At 32.7% G+C, this 14,036-nt stretch overlaps 2 protein-coding genes across 2 annotated transcripts; both read left to right on the top strand.

The window, feature by feature from the left end:
- The first annotated feature begins 997 nt into the window (after positions 1–997).
- On the top strand, positions 998–7,341 carry LOC133176388 (mucin-5AC-like). Its single transcript, XM_061311509.1, has 6 exons — positions 998–1,402; positions 3,805–3,861; positions 3,965–4,291; positions 4,514–5,383; positions 5,733–5,811; positions 6,267–7,341. Exons 1-6 carry the CDS (start codon positions 1,345–1,347, stop codon positions 6,583–6,585), a joined length of 1,710 nt encoding a protein of 569 aa, XP_061167493.1. The 5' UTR covers positions 998–1,344; the 3' UTR covers positions 6,586–7,341.
- Positions 7,342–8,517: 1,176 nt separating this feature from the next.
- LOC133176411 (uncharacterized) lies at positions 8,518–12,207 on the top strand. Its single transcript, XM_061311535.1, has 6 exons — positions 8,518–8,569; positions 8,932–8,994; positions 9,141–9,491; positions 9,710–10,309; positions 11,612–11,687; positions 11,770–12,207. Exons 1-6 carry the CDS (start codon positions 8,518–8,520, stop codon positions 12,155–12,157), a joined length of 1,530 nt encoding a protein of 509 aa, XP_061167519.1. The 3' UTR covers positions 12,158–12,207.
- The last annotated feature ends 1,829 nt before the right edge of the window (positions 12,208–14,036 follow it).

Below are 14,036 nucleotides of genomic sequence, written 5' to 3'. Positions count from 1 at the left end.
TTGTCTTTTTTTTTCTTAAGCGGGAGACACGAATTCTCTGGATTAGTTTATCTTTTTTTTTTAAATATTACTTCAAATCATTACGAAAATATATACAAAGTATACATTTTTTAGTTTAGTAAGATGTTTAACATGTCCTATTAAAATCAAATAAATGAATGTGATTCACTCTACATGTGTATTTCATCGATCTCATATCAGATGCATAACCTCCTTGTAACTCCCTAATGCATGTTTGATGTGCATTGGTATCTGGACGCGTTATTGATTCTTTCAATTTTATGGTGATTTCTTTTTTAGTAATAATTCTGCCACCGAATAAATGTCAATTAATTAATGTGATTGTCAGTAGAGAGGAGAACTATCAGGAAAACATAACATGGTATTGAGTTCTTACATTTCTGAGATAACCTGGTAAAATTGTCATAAATGTCTCAATGAACAGAGAATCATGTCAAAGGACGATAACTCGAAAGAATATTTTCAATTTAGAGTAGAGTTTCTTGATTTTTTTTTAAAGACTGTTGTAGCTTTATTAAATACATATGGAAAACTTAATGTTAACACAACAAGTACCGGTACTTATGATTAATATTATTTTTGTCTGCGTTGAAATCTTTTTCTTTTTGGTCATATTTAATTTTTTGCTAGTATTTAATTTAACAATATTTATTTAAATAATTAATTTTTACAAGTTGAATAGGGATGGGAAATATTTTTTCTTTAAGCGCATAGAATTGCTTCGTGTAACTGACTTTATAAGAGGAAATTATTACCATTACCGTGAATAGGGACTAACGTTCTTTAATGTTTGTATACTCTTTTATTGTGGGGGAAGGGCGACGCCCTATCTTCATGTACGTATACACTGTAATGGGTTTAGAGCAACATAAAAGAAAATTTATTATCTCTTCGATTTTTCTGTGTTCACTCATTCGTTAAAGTAACATGTTGGCATTGTTAAAAAATGACATGGCCGGCTACACGCCAGGCCGATCTGTTGCCTGTTTGATATCAGTTATACACCAAATTTCTCCCTTAATGTGCTATGACCTTACACCTTAATAATAATATAACCATGGTCACGGGTTGTTTTAAATTTCTCTGTATTGAATTTTTTAAATGTAAATTAATGTCATGGGAGTTGAGAATTTACTACCAAGATTTTATTTACGGAAGAAGTTTATTGTTTTCATCTCCATATAAAAAGGAAATGAAATAATTGAAATACCGAAAACTTAGGAGCGGTGTGGTGCAGAAACGATTGAGTTTCAGAAAGAACGTTAAAATTGTGATGACACGGAACTGGGTGTGTACCCTACTGAACTGTCTAATCTGTGGAGCATGGCGGTACGAGGAAACGAGGAATTATGGATCATAAGTATTTTATCATTATTCACAGGTTTGTAATATTTTTAATTTCGTATACCCTTTGATCAACTTACATATCGTCCCACTGAGGAAAAATAGGGATTATTACTAAAATTCAGGAAGAAAAATCAATTTATTTACTCTTCTCTCTTAGTGTGTAAGTTACCCAGTATAGCGTATTCAATATTTAAATCCATCTAATTAGATAGTATTTTTATAAATAAGCTTACTCACTGATATTTTTAATAATCATTTAATTTTAAGGGTAAATTTCAAATTTCCTTTAAGAGAAACAAATATATAAGTACCTTTAGGCTCGATATGGCATTTAGAATAACTTGTGCCAATTTTGCAGCTTATTTGGGTTTTAGATTTTATGTTTTTAACGCAAAATGTTAATAAAGATAGACGAGCGACATTACTGAGTTGGATGAGTCTGTAATCGATGTAATCCTTGTTCAATTCCGTGACAGCTGTAGTCATTATTGAATTATCATCTGTGTATAAAGTATAATTCGATATCAAGAGCACAGGTAACAAGGATCCAATATAAAGCATAAAAGTTTTATTTATTGACGGAAAAAATACAAACTTCCTTATCTAATATTGCATTTAGTGTATTTATTCCTTTATAAATACCTCTGAAAATAGACTAATAGACAAATTGTGGTGATTCTGTAAAAAGTTACGGGTATATTACAGATTTTTTTTTTGTACCTGTGACAAAAATTTCAATTACATTTTGTCGGTTAGTGTTACATTGTTGTGTGCATTTGCATAAATTGACGACTCAAAACGATCCATGTACTGTCATGTTACAAATTAAATTTACATGTCTATAAAAGCAGACATTGCTAGAGAGTGTTTATATAAACAACTCTCTTAAAATACAGGTATTTATCAAAACAAACCCTCCTTTTAAAAGAAATCACTGAGGTAAAAAATAAAACACATTCCATTTAATAATGTCCTCTCGGACAGGACGAATTGTGTTTACTTAGGATAATTAAGAAAACAAAGAAAAACATTCTACATATGTATCTATCTTCACCTTTAAAAAAAATGTTTCCTACTTCTCAAGCCTCTTTTCCATCACATGGTTTAACTGAAAATGGAGCGCTTATTGTCTGGGTGTCCGCGAATGAAACATGAGAGAGACGATACACATTTAAGGTATTCAATGTATAAAGAAGGAATTTTGAACAATTTCAAATCGTCTAAAACTAGTTAAAAATACATTGCTAGATAACGATGAAAGTGAAATGAGCCAAATTCACATGACTGATAACAAATAAGAAGCTGATCATTTTGCACCTGAAAAGTTTTTGAAGAGTTATCTGCCCTTGATAAAAAGAAGAAATTTTTTATTTTGTCAAAATATCTGTGGTAAATGATTCATTTTATTTCATATTTTAATAAAAAGAGAGTTTACGCATATTTTCACCAAGAGATTTGTATGAAATTCACATTACTTTTTACAATATCTAAATAAAACATGCACTGCCCATAGACGTCAATGTAAAATTTAATGTGCAATTAATTGGACAGTAATTAAAATTTTGTAAATTCATTTGATGGGGTATGTTTATTTCATAACACCTTCAAAATGTTACCATGATAAATCATTTCGGACCATTCACTTGTTAGGTACAAAATATGGTCGTTATACATTGAATACCTTAAGATATCTTAGAAGAGCTGGTCGACGTTCTTACTATAAACGCCCTTTTATAGGTTCTCAAACAACAGGGAAAAATTCTTTTTCAGTATTCTCTGCCATTATAAAGAAATATGACATTAGCTAATTGGGGTAGAACAAATTATCTTAGGAAGACATTTCGGTCTTCAAAAAGGAAGAAAAATTAAATTTTCGGGACTAAAGCAGATGTAAAATTATGTAAATAATTCAAAATATTTGGATACAAAGGGTCGATTCGATCGATGTGTGCTTAGAAATTAAAATACATGATAATGCATACACGTATTATCACATTTGTAAAGCTCTTTAAATTAATAAGTGAAATATATTATCTATTTTACAGTTGTGTTATACGAGTGATTGGTTGCGAGCGAATGACATTTTAACTACTTCTTCATTTGTTTTCTTGTATAGAATATGTTTGACACATTTCACAGGAAAAAAGTGTTTTATGAGTATTTTTTTAATTTCTTGTTAAAAAAAAAAAAAAAAACAAAAAAAAAAAAAAAACAAAAAACAAAAAAAAAAACTGGTCTACCGTAACATTCTAATCAAGAATATTTGAGGTAAATTTACGACGAAAAAAAAGTCTCATCTGTTTCCCTCTTTAGGAGTTATACGCATGTTACAACTCGTATATTACAAGGAAAATACTGTATATATGTAAAATATATATGAATAAAGCATAATGAACAGTTTGAACATGAATTTAAAAAGAAAATATCTAATTTCAGGCTTGGTGAGTTGTTACTCCCCTTGTTACACACAGGCCACGACAAACTCAGTTCCAGGTAAGATGTGAACAGTTCTATTTTAATTCGATGGAAACTTTGATACACCTACTGATAAAGCAGATTTTTGCAGCATTGATTATGACATAATTACATGTTTCAGTTGCCCTTTTGTGCTACGATAACCAGATATCTGGTGGGAGTGTCGTCGTCATAGATGGATACAGAGCTAAAGACTCTAGTACTACAAATTGTCAATGTAGCGTGTCCAGTCATAAACCTAGCAGATTGAATTTCACCAACTACAACGGCAACTATCCTGGGAAAGAGTGTGGAAGTACTCTAAGGATTCAAGCTGATGGTACTAGTATACCAATGAATTGCTTTGTGACTGACAACCAGCTTCCAATTAACGGATCAGATGTTAATATTAATCTCGAAAATCCACAACTAGCTTCAAACACAGATTATTGTATATCTATTGTGTCAGGTACAACATTTGAATTTTCAAATAGCTGTTTACTGAAACTATTTCTTAAAATTAATTTTTGAATGAGTACTTTTACACACTTATTAATGTATACATAGTAGTTATAAAGTTTAACTGATATACAAATATTATGGTATACATGTAATTATCTTTTACTGAAAATAATAAAATAAAACAAGGCAGCTAGGGTAATGATTGTGTCTTGATATTCTTTTCTTTCAGTTGATTCAACTGCAAAACTTAATGTTTCTTGTTATGGAGACATGTTACCTTCTACAACAACAACACAGTTTCCCCCAACAACCGAGCAGGAAGAGACATCGTCATCTTCCCTAACAACTGGAGGTCAGATAACAACGAGTACAATTCAGTCTTCTGTAACAACGATACAAGTCACAACCACATCATCTTCCTTATCAACCGCCGCACAGAATCTATCAACATCAACCCAGTCATCAGCTACCACAGAGGTGATCACCTTATCACTCTCAACAGCTTCACAAAGCTTACCCACATCAAGTCAGGCAGCGACAACATCAACCGAAGCCTTATTAACATCAGAAGCAACTTCAACAGACGACGTGTCCAGTTCGTCTTCATCTCAGACAGTGACTACATCTGCCGATATGTTAACTACACAAGCATATAGTGTCTCTAGTGGTCAAACCACAGATATAGATACAACGACTGAAGAAATGACCACTGATAATGACGTAACTACGAATACGCCAGAGTCAACCACTGGAAATAACGTCGAAGTGTCAACAACTGCTCCAACTCAAACTTCAGAACACAAAACAACGAAAAATATGACAGACTTAACAACTGCTCCATCTCAAACCTCAGAGCACACAACAACGACAATTAAGGCAGAATCAAAAACTGAGCATTTTAAAACTTCAGAATCTGTAACAGCCCAAAATTTGTCCTCAACAACGACTGGACAGGTGTCAACACAACCAATGACATTTATGTCATCAACCATAGTCTCATCTGCAGGTGGTATCCAAAATACTACAACTACGAAGAGAACAACACCAGTTACACCTGTTATAACAACCAGTAAACCGCTACTGGAGCGGGGAACACCGTGTATGTATGGAAATTAGTAAAATTTCTAGAGCTTTTTCTAGGTTAATGTAGAATTAATATAATGTTTTAATCGCAGACTCACAGACAACCAGCAATTTCACAAAGGTTAATGAAAATGCCGAAAAGATCCCAGAATAATGAAAATTAAAGAAATTCAATGATCATAACAGAAGATAAAAACCATTGCTTCGATGTTATTGATGCTTGCATTTCTTTCAAAACATCATTTTTCGAAAACTATGAAAACTACGTACCGGTAATACAATAAGTAGAGAGAAACATGAAGAATGAATTCAGCTAATTTTTTAAAATTACTTTTTTAATTTTATGAACGTTTTGTCTGTTTTAGGGAGTGGAATAATTCCAGCAATATTATTGGGAATTATATTACTGGTTGCGTTAGTTCTTGCCTTCGTCAAATGGCAAAGGTATGTATAAATCTCGAGTAAGTAACATTCTGAATCACACTAGCAAACTTTATATATCTACGCACAGAGTATCATGGAACAGACTTAGACTTAAGTCAAATTTTCAGTCGTCTGTAAAATGTTTATTTATTATCGAATTAATGTCTAAATTTGCAGATAACAACACTTTTGTAAAGCAATATTGAAAAATACTTTAATTTTGTTCTGTTTGACTTCTACAAAAAATTAAAGCAACATAAAGATTTTGACTTAAGTATAAGATGTTTCATGATCCCGGCGCCAGGTACGATATGTTTTGCTTGGAATTTTTGATGAATCATATTAAACACGTCTTTAAAAATCTTTGATGAATATTTTAGCATAGGAAACAAAATAATGAACAAAATTAATTCCAAGTGAATAAATCTTAGAATGGGAAACATCCCTGATTGAAATCTTTTTGCGTTGTATTCTAGGAGTCGTGAGATAAAGTACCCGAAAGATAATGAGAGCATCTCCATTGATAAATACCCGTCCATAGGAGAAGCAAACTTTGGTTATGATGCTTATGACGAAGGACCGGAGTTTATTACAGAGTTTACGAAAAGTCCAGAGGAATTCGAAATAGACGGGATTGTTTTATCTAACTCTACCACAGATGATGTAGAACCCCGTAACATAACGGAAGGACCGTTTGTTAGATATAATGTGAAAGACTACCGGACGAGCGGAAATATTCCGAAGTACTCTGTTGTCAATAGAGGCACACAAAACGGACCTGATATTTATTTCTAGCGAAAATTGCTTGCGAGAGTTAATGAAATTGAGCTGTTGAATGGTCTACAACACAAACTATGAACATTCGACCACAGCAGCATTTGTATAATAATTTACCGTGTTCAGTGATGTAAGATGCTAGTAGTACATTGACTCCATTTGAACATAACAGGATAAGGACCAAAGGTGTTAGTTCTTTTTCATCAAGTGCATCTTACTGACGGAGAAAATGTTTCACGTCACAAAACTTCTTTGAATTTATCTTAATGGCAACTGTTGTGAGCAGCATTACAGTACATTTGGTGCTATCATTGTACATGTATTTTACACATCCATGATTCGTTTGCAAGGGAGAGTCAGGGTAAAAGAATTTCATTTGAAGGTACATCAGATCATAACAGCTTATAGCTGTTACTGGGTTATATGTTATCTGATTCTGTCATTTTTTTCCAATTAGCAATCAAACATGCAAAACCCAATTGATTTTTGACTGTTGTAGTCACATCCTCAAGTGAAAGAAAATTAATTGCGAAGAAAACTTACATTTAGAACAGATATGTCCAAATAGATACTTTTTATGGTTATTGTATATTATATATAGACGTATGTTATAGATTGATTTTGTATAATGGGATCGTTAATCATACAGAGCAGGGAACTAATTTTGTTACATAAACCAGCATCAGCATAAGCATTTATTTAGCAACATCAGGATCGAGCTAGCATCAGCATCAGCATTTAAAAAACAGCATTACCAGGATCAGCATCAGCAAGCAAAGGATAAAACCAGCATTGACCTACATAAAATCAGCATTATCCTACTAGCATCAGAAAATCAATGAGTTTTAATTCAGTAAAAAATTAAAAAAGAAAGAAAGAATATTGGTTAAAGTATTCACATTATTGATACATAGTGAGATATTATGATCAAATAATTGTAAAAGGCCTTTTCATTGCTTTAAACGGCAATGCTGAAATTCATTATCTACTTCCGGTAGCATGATGCTACTTCCGGTAGCATTGACCTAATTATAAAACAGCATCAGGATAAGGATTACTAGCATTAAATCAGCAAGCAAAGGAAGCATTCAAATCAGTAAGCAAAGGAAGCATTCAAATCAGCATTGATGCTGTAACAAAATTAGTTTCCTGCACTGTAAGATATGAACGGATATTGTGCATTATATTATTATTCACCTAAATGTTATTACTATAGACCATTATTGTATAAAATCATCTTTTACTGTAAATTGTATAATACCTTTTTTACGAATAAGTTATAAGCAGTATATTCGTATTCATATTGTTGGTAATCAAAACAATTTTATAAATTAAAATAGATTGATTTTCCCTCTTTTATTTTCTCTACCTGATGAATGCCCGCAGGTGACCGGGTCGTCGTTATCCTTTCATTAACTGTTTCCTATATTAGGCTCAGTTTAAGGATTTTACACGTCTCGGTGTCAACTGAAACCTAACAACTTATAAATTGAAAGTTTTGAGGGATGATTGCTGTAACTTGCTCTGACTTTTCTGTAAATTAATAACATAACCACAGAGGAAAAAGGTTGTACAAATTGATTTTTATTGAATGAAATGTAGTAAAAAATGAAGGGTGTCATTGTTTTTGCTTTGTTTTAAAACTAACCGACTCTTATCTGATCAATACCTGAAATTGAACTCTTAAAAGAACTGAAATGGACTTCACCTTTCTTATTTTCCATAAAACCGATTTCCATCAGGTATCATTGCACACACAGACATAAAATGGAAAGGGCCTTTAAATCCTGAATTATGCATGCATGATAGAAGGTATCAATACTCTGCCTTATATATCAAATTTTCGTCAAAGTGACATAAACTACCCATTGTCAACCCTGTTTAGTAAATGCTGTGAATGTGTCAAATTCTTGGCAGATTTAGACATGTTGAAAGGTAGTTAGTTTCGACATGGCCACCAAAGTGAAGAAGTGGACCGTTATCTTCCTCCTCCTCGCATGTGGTAAGTACATCAGTACTTATTGTGATTCACTCTGCAATACTTTTTATCCGTACAATTATTTTCATATACCTTGTCTCATAGGAAATTTGTCCGTTTTTTAAATCCTGCTATATTTAAAAAACCCAAAACAATTAAATAGTCAACAATTGTAAATATATTTGGCACCGAATATGTTTAAATCTGTAGAAGATATGATTTTCATGCATCATTAATACTGTTTACGATATGCACCAAATTATTACATACAATACACCAAATCCTAAGTTAATATATGCTCTAATTATAGGGTGTCTTTTTAAGCTTGAGTCAAATTTGAAAGAAATATTGATGCAACCAATAACTCTTTTATTTTGTGTCTATAGGTAAATTGGGTTATACAAATGAAAACAGCTGCCAAAGATATGCACAGGAGAAATCTTTACCAGGTAAAATAGTTTTCAAGACACAGGAAGGTCTTTAATGTTATTTCACTGCTATATGACTACTTCATAGTCGATATACGCTTCTAAGTCAAATCACAGCGACATATGTAATATTTTTCGTTAATTGATTAATTTTACTTTCATTTCAGTTCTATCATTTTGCACAGAAAACATCACGGAATCAGATACTTCTTTAATCCTTGATGCATACATGATCCCAGAGGGGAGCATTTCAAGTCATTGCATGTGTGAGATCAAAATATTAAGTATATACAATACCTCAGTACTCTACATGAAGCAGGAACCTTCTCTGTTACCCACAGCCAACTGTGGACTGAAACTAAAGCTAACAAATGATACACAGGAGATTCGTGACATTTATTGTGATAATGTGGATACGGAGTACCATTTACACAGACACTCTAGTATCATGCTAACGCTTAGTAATGTATCACGTAGTTGGTCAACTGGATATTGCTTGATTTTGTCATTGAGATTTGGTAAGTACAACATGCAAGAATATTCTGTAATTCACAGTTAATTTAAGTTAAATTTCTCCCCTTCCCTCTTTTTCAACAATTTTTTTATTGCTTTTTATTTATACTGTTTATACAACAATTACAATTTTTTCTAGTTTACAATTTCCTTACTATAAAGTGTTAATAATTAAAATGGATCCACGGAACATGAAGAAATTATTCATGCTTTAAATTTACAGAGAAGGCAAGAATGAGTGCTCAATGTTTCAGTCCTGGAGTAACCAGAGTTCCAACAACTTCTACATCTCCTGTAACAGAAATCTCCACCAACTTTCGAGACACTACACAATGGACTACATCTATCAATGCTTCACAATCGACAACCACATTCTCAACAGCACCAACATCCATTTCAACACAATCAGGGTCAACAACATTAACTGCCACTATGTCAAAAGAGCCTATCGTATCAACGGACAATCCAACAGCAATACCGTCCACAGATCCCTCTATTCCCAGCACAACCATTGAGATCAAGAACGGAACAGAAACAAAAGAAACTGTCGAAAGACAGAATTTTACTACAACTATAAACTATGATAATGTGACCTCAGAAACATACCAAACAACAGGAACTGTCGACGGACAAAATTTCACAACAACTGAAAAGATAACTTTGCTAACATCAGAAACCTATCAAACAACGGAGAAAGCAAGATCTTCTACTAAGAACCTTTACTCCTCCACGACATTAGACCAAATGACCCAGTCTTCATCCACAGATACAGTAACGATGACGCCAGTGAAAAGGGAAGTTGTTCAAACCACAGAATTTAATGGTACTTTGCAACATGTACACCTTTTCTTTTTTCCCTTAGGGTATCTCCTCATACTTTGGAGAACAAGTTAAAATGAAGGAATTTAATTAAGGCCAGAAATCTATTTCTTAGTTTATTAAATTAAAGAATAAGACATTTATCTGACCCTGCTATATCTCATTCAGAGTTACTAAGCGTTCCTATTCCAAAAAGAAGGATCACTTTATTATAAAATAGACAATTCTAATGATACTATTTAAGGTAAATTCGTAAAAATATAATTTTGAACATTTTCCAGGATCCATATATTGTGTACTAAAGAGGAGATTCATTATTGTAAAGATATCAAAACTGTGCTGATATCAGCATATTTTATTACAATTTGTAGGTGCTACACTGTATAACTTTATATATTCTTTCAGTTTACAGTTCTATTAACTCGGTTTTCACTAATCCTATACATGTATTTATATCAGTTTTGAGCACTGTGTAACCTATCTATGAATCTCCAGATACCTACTATAATTTAATTAATTTTCATCATACTTTCATATTTTTAGAGATTTATATGCTTTAATAACTATCCTTGTACATTTCTAATTTTGTACACTTTGGCAGCCAATCCTGTACTTTACAGTTCTGTACACTGTGTTATCTATCCCTGTACAATCGCATTTTTGTGTGATGTTTTAGCTGTCTAACTCTAGTTGCATGTTTGCAGTTTTGAATGCTGTGCAAATATTCCTGTAACTTTACAGTTCTGTACGCGGTGTTAAAAATACCTATACATTTATAGTTCTGTAGCTATTCAGTAACCCTCCTTTTAGAGGTTTGTACATTCATTAACTATCAAGGTACACTCACAGTTTTATTCGCTGCGTAAATTATCTCCGTATCTTTACAGTTTTGTACGCTGTGCAAATTATATCTCAATTCCTTTACAGCTATTTTACTCTGTGTAAATTATCCCTGTATCTTCACATGTTATACATTGTATTTATTATCCCATATCTTTACAGTTTTGTACGCTGTATAAATTATCCCTGTATCTTTACAGTTTTGTACGCTGTACAAATTATCCCTGTATCTTTACAGTTTTGTACGCTGTATAAATTATCCCTGTATCTTTACAGTTATGTACGCTGTATAAATTATCCCTGTATCTTTACAGTTTTGTACGCTGTATAAATTATCCCTGTATCTTTACAGTTATGTACGCTGTATAAATTATCCCTGTATCTTTACAGTTTTGTACGCTGTATAAATTATCCCTGTATCTTTACAGTTATGTACGCTGTATAAATTATCCCTGTATCTTTACAGTTTTGTACGCTGTGTTACCAGTGAGTGGAGTGCTCCTCCTAGGGATTCTATGCCTTGTAGTCATTCTATGCAAAAGGTAAACTTCAAAGTAAATAGCTTCATGAATTGAAAATCATATCAATATATAAACTTATTTTCTATTGTGTTTAATGTAATAGGAAACGGAGAGACATGGGAGCAAGACAAGAATTTAATAACTCTATGCAGAGGGTGGGTGTCCTATCTCCGTATAAAGCTGATACTCATGTGAAGGATAAGAAGTATATATATGATAATGATAAAGAACAGTCCCAGTTTTTCTTTTACGAAGATCAACCCATCTCTAGAGCTCGAGCTGATGCAGGAAGTCGTGAAGCACAGAGACAGAAAATGGATGGGCATGGACTTGCAAGAAATGGTCTTAATGCAGGCGTCAAAGAGAATGGTGCACATCTGAATAAGCGGTATAATTCCCAGTCTGAGTTCAGATCGGAAAGAACTAACCAAGGTTCACCAAAATCTGTTGTAAAAGTGACCATTAATGGCAGTGAAAGTTTTATGTTATAGTTATTGAACGTTAATTTTTAGATTACAATTTGTTAACTTTAGTTATACTAATATACGTATAATTGATAATGATAATCAATCTGATTTTGGAGAGTTTACAGAAAATTGTTATACTTATGCTAGATATTTTTGTCAAGCGTACCCTTGAGTGGTTCTCATTGTTTTCTATTATTATTTAAAATAACCTGTACAAAATGATTCCAAGCAAGAGTTTAGTCAGTAGGACAAGCTGTGGAAAATCACTGATAATGATAGATCCAGGACTGAAGTGGTGGTCATGTCTGGAATGATTAATGTAGTAGTTGAACTTGAGGAATTGTTGCAAAGCAAAACGTTTGAGAAAAATATTATAAATCGATCATAACTAGTTTGAAGGCGAAGATGTTGACATATTTTGATATAAATTTGGAAAAGTGAATACAATAGTTTTAGAAGACAGATTACTGTATACAGAGATATTTTCAGCCCCTTTTTATTTTCGCCCGTTTTGCCCTTGTTGAAAGTCAAAGGAGGGCAAAATTCCAAGAAAATAATGTTATTTTGAAATTCCTAACACTATTAAGCTACTTTTCATTGAGCAAGTTAATCAAAGTCTCCAACTTTATTGAATTTTTTCTTATATCAGTCACCTCACACATGTACTTATGGAATTTGGAAGAATTAGACAAATCATATTGGCGGAACTGTCAAGGCTTTTTCATTTTAAACTAAATTCATAGTTAACATGCCACTCGCATGTATATGCTCTATACGCCGATCTTACCACATGCTTTTGGCAAAATATCATTTACAAATATTCAACAAGCCATAGCAGAGCTGGGGGATCTGGAGACTACAGTATCCCTCAGCAAATGGTAAATTATCAAAATTGCATCAACACTAAACAGTCAGGATTGTCACATTCACAAGTCAAAGTCCATAGTATTCCTCATCAGGGTATTATCCATGACAATTTCTGAAATTAAAAGAAAACAGCAGAAAAAGGAATGATACGATGGCCGACAGCGGCCGCCACTTTTGATTCTGAATATTGTCATTTTGTACAGCTTTTTTGTCAATTTTCGTTGACAAATTACAACTAAACTGGTAATGCTATATGTCCATATACAGTTTTTACACTGACAATTTACACTGGAGAAAATCATTAAAATTCTTTCTTGTGATATGAAATGAAGATACATAAAACAGGTTACTTAAAGGTGATAAGCTTAAGATTCTAGCAGAACAGCAAGGTCGGGGTGATTACAGATTAGTATTGTCTTCTAGATATACTTTCTCGACAGATTGCAGTAATTAATAGCGATTCTCTGTAACCACTTAAACTTCTTTGCCACGCATGGTCACCGATTTTGATGAAACTTTGCCCTTTATTACAACTTGACACCAGAAACAAATATCAAATAAAATTTCGTTGCTATTTGTCTTGGTTGCCATGGCAACAGCCAGAAAAGTTGAAAAAATTGAGATTTTCAGCTACTTTGAATCTTTATTAAGCCTTAATAAAGAATAAGAAAAACAAACAAACCATTCTCACAAAAACATGACACCTTGTTGCCACTTATGCTATAAAGAAACTATTTAGAATTTATCTCTAAGTAAGTGGTAACCATGGGTACATTTGGAATACATTTAAGATGCTGAAAAATGCTGAAAAACGCTCAATATTCACTAATGATAGATGTTACATGATCAAACTCAATCAACAACCAAAGAAAAACAATAAAAATATTTGACCTTAAGTAATTAGGTATTGGCAATATTATTCTAAAAATAACTTTCATGGTTGCCCTGGTAACACAGTGTAACAAGGCAAAATATGTTGCTAAGATTGGGTTAATGCTACTATCTTGAGGAAAAACAATAAAATTCATGACTGGCA

The sequence above is a fragment of the Saccostrea echinata genome, unplaced genomic scaffold, assembly GCF_033153115.1.
Source record: "Saccostrea echinata isolate AGI-Se365-2 ecotype Australia unplaced genomic scaffold, CSIRO_AGI_Sech_v1 ptg000075l, whole genome shotgun sequence".
Taxonomy (NCBI): domain Eukaryota; kingdom Metazoa; phylum Mollusca; class Bivalvia; order Ostreida; family Ostreidae; genus Saccostrea; species Saccostrea echinata.
The sequence above is the reverse complement of the archived record's forward strand: the minus strand, read 5'-3'. Positions and strand labels throughout refer to the sequence as shown.

What these genes read in the sequence shown, in the direction of transcription:
- LOC133176388 (XM_061311509.1), top strand. Translation starts at nt 1,345, where the DNA reads ATGGCGGTACGAGGAAACGAGGAATTATGGATCATAAGTATTTTATCA. An exon ending in CACGACAAACTCAGTTCCAG is followed by an intron (nt 3,862 to 3,964) that starts GTAAGATGTGAA and finishes TACATGTTTCAG; the next exon opens with TTGCCCTTTTGTGCTACGAT. An exon ending in TTGTATATCTATTGTGTCAG is followed by an intron (nt 4,292 to 4,513) that starts GTACAACATTTG and finishes CTTTTCTTTCAG; the next exon opens with TTGATTCAACTGCAAAACTT.
- LOC133176411 (XM_061311535.1), top strand. Translation starts at nt 8,518, where the DNA reads ATGGCCACCAAAGTGAAGAAGTGGACCGTTATCTTCCTCCTCCTCGCA. An exon ending in TCAAACCACAGAATTTAATG is followed by an intron (nt 10,310 to 11,611) that starts GTACTTTGCAAC and finishes GTATCTTTACAG; the next exon opens with TTTTGTACGCTGTGTTACCA. An exon ending in GTAGTCATTCTATGCAAAAG is followed by an intron (nt 11,688 to 11,769) that starts GTAAACTTCAAA and finishes TTAATGTAATAG; the next exon opens with GAAACGGAGAGACATGGGAG.